Here is a 4356-nt window from a genome sequence, read left to right on the forward strand (position 1 = left end):
AATGTGTCACATTTCACAAATACTCCCTCCATCCGAAAATAAAGAGGGATGTATCTAGAACTAAAATACATCTAGATACGTCCCCTTTTATTCATGTTGATGACAAGTATTTCCGAACGGAGGGAGTAGGTTTCATGAAATTTTGGAAAATATCCTTGCAATGTGAACAAATTTCATGTAGTTTTGAAAAATTTCTTCATAACATATTAAAAAATGTTAATGACTTCAAAAGAATTTCATGACTCCTAAAAATGTTTGCACGTTTAAAAAAATGATCACTAAAAAATATTTTCTACTAGTTTTCATATTTTTCTTTCTCGGTTTTCACCAATATTTTTTTCTTTTCTTCCATTTTCTCCTAATAACATATTTTTTTCTCGGTTTTCTTCTTTCGTTGTTTATTTTTTTATTGTTTGCAGTGGTTTTCTCTGGTTTTCCTGTTTCCCTTTTCTTTTCCCTTCGTTTTTTTCTCTTTTTTCTTTTTTCAACACAGGTCTACATTTTTATTACACATTGTACATTATTTCGTAAATGTCAATAGCTTTCTTAATACATGTTAAATTATTATTTTTCAAATTTATGTTTTGATGTTTATTGTTTCCATGCACACTCTACATTTTTTGTATACATCAAAAACATTTCTTATGCAGGTTTAACATTTTTATTATACATGATTAAAAATTTTAAATATGTGTTTTGATGTCTATTTTTTTCGTACAGACCACACGTTCTTTTTATACATCCCGATAAAGATTATACGCGCTTAACATTGTTTGAATTACACCACCGTTTCTCTACATTGTATAAAAGTTCATGAAATTCCATGCACATATTTTTGAAACGTGTGAATACTTTTTAAATGTGACAGACATTGTTTTGAAAGCTACCAGCATTTTTTAAGTTACGGTAAATGTTTTTTGCACTGCGTTAACACTCTTCAAAATCTCGATTTTAATTTTTTTGGGTAGTGTAAATTAATTTTTGGATTATAGTATGTGTTAAGAATATATTGAAAAATATTGACAAAAGTAAGACAGAAAACCAAAGAATGAAGAAACGTAGAAAAAGGAACTAACCTGAAAGGTGGGCCTGCACATTACTTGCGGCTAGGAGGGCGGTCCTTCAGAGAGACCTTCTTCGGTCTCGCTACGAGCGAGGCATTAGGCGCTCCGGCCCCGCTCTGGATCGTTGTCCGTTACATCACCGTCCACCGGAGTCGCCGAGATGACTGGCCGCCATGACGAGCGCGCCACCGGCGAACCCCGGAGATCCAAGCGGTCCAGGCCGGAGGCGAAGGCGGCGGAGCCTCCGGCACGCCGGCCCAAGCGCGCCGAGGGCCACGTTCCTCCGCCCAAGCGTCGAGCTGCGAGGGTTGCGCGACCATCTTCGCCCCCTCACGGCCATCGGGATTCGGAGGATGTGGCCGTGGCTCCTCCCCCCGCACGCCGCGTGGAGGCCCCGGCTCCTCCGCCCAAGCCCGAGCACCCCGTCCGCCCTAATTGGCATCGCACCGCGTACAGACTCCGCAACCGCGTCGTCCCGGATACCAGCAACCGCAAGCCCGCCCCCAGCCGCTACGACAACGGGTAATCTCTCCACACCCGCAACGCAATCACTTCCTTGCTTAATTGTTAATTCTCCCTATAATGTGCTGCATGCTTTGGATTGATTTGATCGATGGATATAGTGAACCGTTTCTGTGATGCTGCACCGTTTCTGTGAAGTTTGGTCACATGATTGATTTTGCTGTTATGCTGACCACATGAGCCAAGCTTCAGACCCCTGCCCTTGCCACTAACTTTGTTGAATAGACCAACATTAGCAGTTAGTAGTAATTGGTATTAATTGGATTGTTATAGTTTCAACTATGTAATCAACAACTAGAAATATGATCTGCATGCTGGTGATAGATGCTGTCTTTTACCTATCTACTGTATTCTTGAACAGTTGGTTTACTTGTTTCTGCATACCCTGCTAGGGGGTTCCCCTTTAAAGTGCAACAATTCGACATTTGTGCCTAGGATATTTAAGCAACATGAAATCCTACAATCGCTTCCTTCATCTCTTATCTGTTATCTCACCATCAAGTCCTTGCACTACAATACTTTTCTCATCGTGTCTCCGTCTTTGAGGGTCACTGGTTATGACACAGTTTAATGTGCTCCCTGCCTGCTATTTACTTTATTTTTCCATCAACAAGTATGAGGTATAGTATCTAGGTCCAAAATTGTCTGAAGTTATCACCTGTCATTCGATTCTCCATTGAGAAGTATGAGCTGTAACCTCTCACTAGTGATAGCATCGAGGTCCAAAATTGTTTGTCGATGTAAGTTATCGCCTTTTGACTTTCTATTTGTTAGAGGTTTAGTGCTTCTGTTCTACTCCCTCAGTCCCAAAATAAGTGTCTCAACTTTGTACTAACTTTAGTGCAAAGTTGTACTAAGATTGAGACACTTATTTTGGGACGGAGGAGTATGTGATAATACCATTCAGTGTTAACTCGTAAGTACTAGTTTGATGGAAAACAGGCAAGCAAGATATCTGTATGATGTTGACACTTCTGCTCTTTCAGGATAGAAATTAAGCATGATGTAACATGGCAAACTCCGACGTGTGCACGTGTGGCTTTGGAACACTACAACAACATGAATCAGGTTTGCTCTATTCTACTCAAGTATATAAATATTGCATAGTGCCACTTAGTGGTAGGGTAGTCATTCAACATTTAGTTCATCAGATTGGGACAACTTTTCAGCTTTCTTTACTTTGTGCTTTGAAAGTCAATGTACCGTTTTCCACCGGTGAAAATAAGTCAAACTGGAACAAACTTGATCTTGCAAGTGCTTCAGATATGGGTGTGTATGATTATAAAGAAACTAGCATGCGTTTCTAGAATGCTTCTTCACTGTGTATGATGTGCTGCCTGCGTCTTTTGCATGAGGCTCAATAGGTCTGGTTTGGCCCTATGTACATGTAAGTATTGCTAGAACAGCCTGCAAGTTCTCTAGACTCTGGTATCACAAGGTTATCACGTAGTCTTGTCTTGATGTTCTGTAGAAGTTCCCCAAGAATATCCCAGTGAGTTGGACTTTGTAAACCGTGATCATGCTCTTTAATTGCTTCCAAAGTGTGCAATGTGTTTTGCCTCTTAACCTACCCAAGTTCTCCGTTTTTCTTATCCTTTCCCAGTTTGTTTTTCATGATAAGATTAATTTTATTGCACCCTTGAACTGCCCTGTTATGTTGGTGACTTCCACAGACTAAATCTAACAGTTCATAATGCAGTACCAAGTGCCTAGCTACTCATTAATTCATATATGCACCCTTGGATTGCCCTCTTATGTTTGTGAATTTGTTAGGGGGATGAGCATGAGATGGTTAAAGCAGTGAGCAGTCATGTCTTTGTCTTCAATGGTATCTGGTTCCATGCGAATTTCCTTGCTAAGCGAAAAGGAGCCACCACCTGCGTTGATCTCGTCCCCAAGTACTTCTTTGCTGAACTGGAAATCGTGGGGACGAAAAAACTATCTTGTGTTTCATGTGTTAAGCTTGACCCAGGTATATATGTTCAATAATCCAAGTTTCACTCTTTGTTCACACAAAATTTATCTTGATGAATTCTGCATGCGGGTGTGTTTTTTTTTAATAAAATAAATGATTTTACACCCGCAGGTGATCCCCAAAACATTGGTGGTTGTAGCCTGTGCTATGATAATATCATGCATCCTGCTGGCGGTGGATACCACGGTGCCCAAGCTCGATCTGTTTGACATGCTCCTGGTGGCCTACAGATTTCATTCAAGTTCTGAATGCCGGAGTATAATATAGGCGGAAGAAGAAGAAAATTGTGTTTAATTATGAGCGTCAAACCTGTTACAGTAGAATCATGCATCATTTTGGTTGTATGAAGGTTAAAACTCCACTCTGATGTATGTCCAATGTTTCATGTAGTGTAAGGAGGTGCTTGTTACATTTTGCTGTGAAAGTGTGAAGCAAGATGTTTGACATGGATTCAAACATTTTAATACCCATCTTTTACACAGAAATTCTAGATTATAATCCTCAGCTCGAATATATATTTCATAACTCGCAAGCGGCAACGATCTAGTGCTATTGTTGCTGGCAAAATGGCCCTGAATGTGTAGTTCCCTTCTAATTCGATTTCTATGTAGAAAAACATTTATATTGTACTGTGCATTTTTTAGAATTGTTTCAGTTTTTTCTGGAAACAGTTTTTTGCCCGAACTTTGACACAAAAATGAATGTGTATTTTCCTTAGTTTCTTTTCTATATGGAAAAACATTTTGAAATTTTCCCAGATTAAACATAATGGTAGTGTGCATTTATTAAAATTGT

The 4356-nt window shown here is 39.6% G+C and overlaps 1 protein-coding gene across 1 annotated transcript; it reads left to right on the plus strand.

Moving 5' to 3' along the window:
* Positions 1-1097: 1097 nt before the first annotated feature.
* Positions 1098-4078, plus strand: LOC125512952 (uncharacterized). Its single transcript, XM_048678007.2, has 4 exons — positions 1098-1586; positions 2573-2654; positions 3360-3558; positions 3673-4078. Exons 1-4 carry the CDS (start codon positions 1225-1227, stop codon positions 3768-3770), a joined length of 741 nt encoding a protein of 246 aa, XP_048533964.1. The 5' UTR covers positions 1098-1224; the 3' UTR covers positions 3771-4078.
* Positions 4079-4356: the final 278 nt, after the last annotated feature.

This window comes from Triticum urartu, chromosome 6A, assembly GCF_056163025.1.
Source record: "Triticum urartu cultivar PI428250 chromosome 6A, HENAU_Tu73, whole genome shotgun sequence".
In the NCBI taxonomy this organism is placed as follows: domain Eukaryota; kingdom Viridiplantae; phylum Streptophyta; class Magnoliopsida; order Poales; family Poaceae; genus Triticum; species Triticum urartu.

Excerpts from the sequence above, each read along its gene's own strand:
- LOC125512952 (XM_048678007.2), top strand. The coding sequence starts at position 1,225 with ATGACTGGCCGCCATGACGAGCGCGCCACCGGCGAACCCCGGAGATCC. Across the intron at positions 1,587-2,572 it reads CCCAGCCGCTACGACAACGG|GATAGAAATTAAGCATGATG; the intron begins GTAATCTCTCCA and ends CTGCTCTTTCAG. Across the intron at positions 2,655-3,359 it reads ACTACAACAACATGAATCAG|GGGGATGAGCATGAGATGGT; the intron begins GTTTGCTCTATT and ends TGAATTTGTTAG.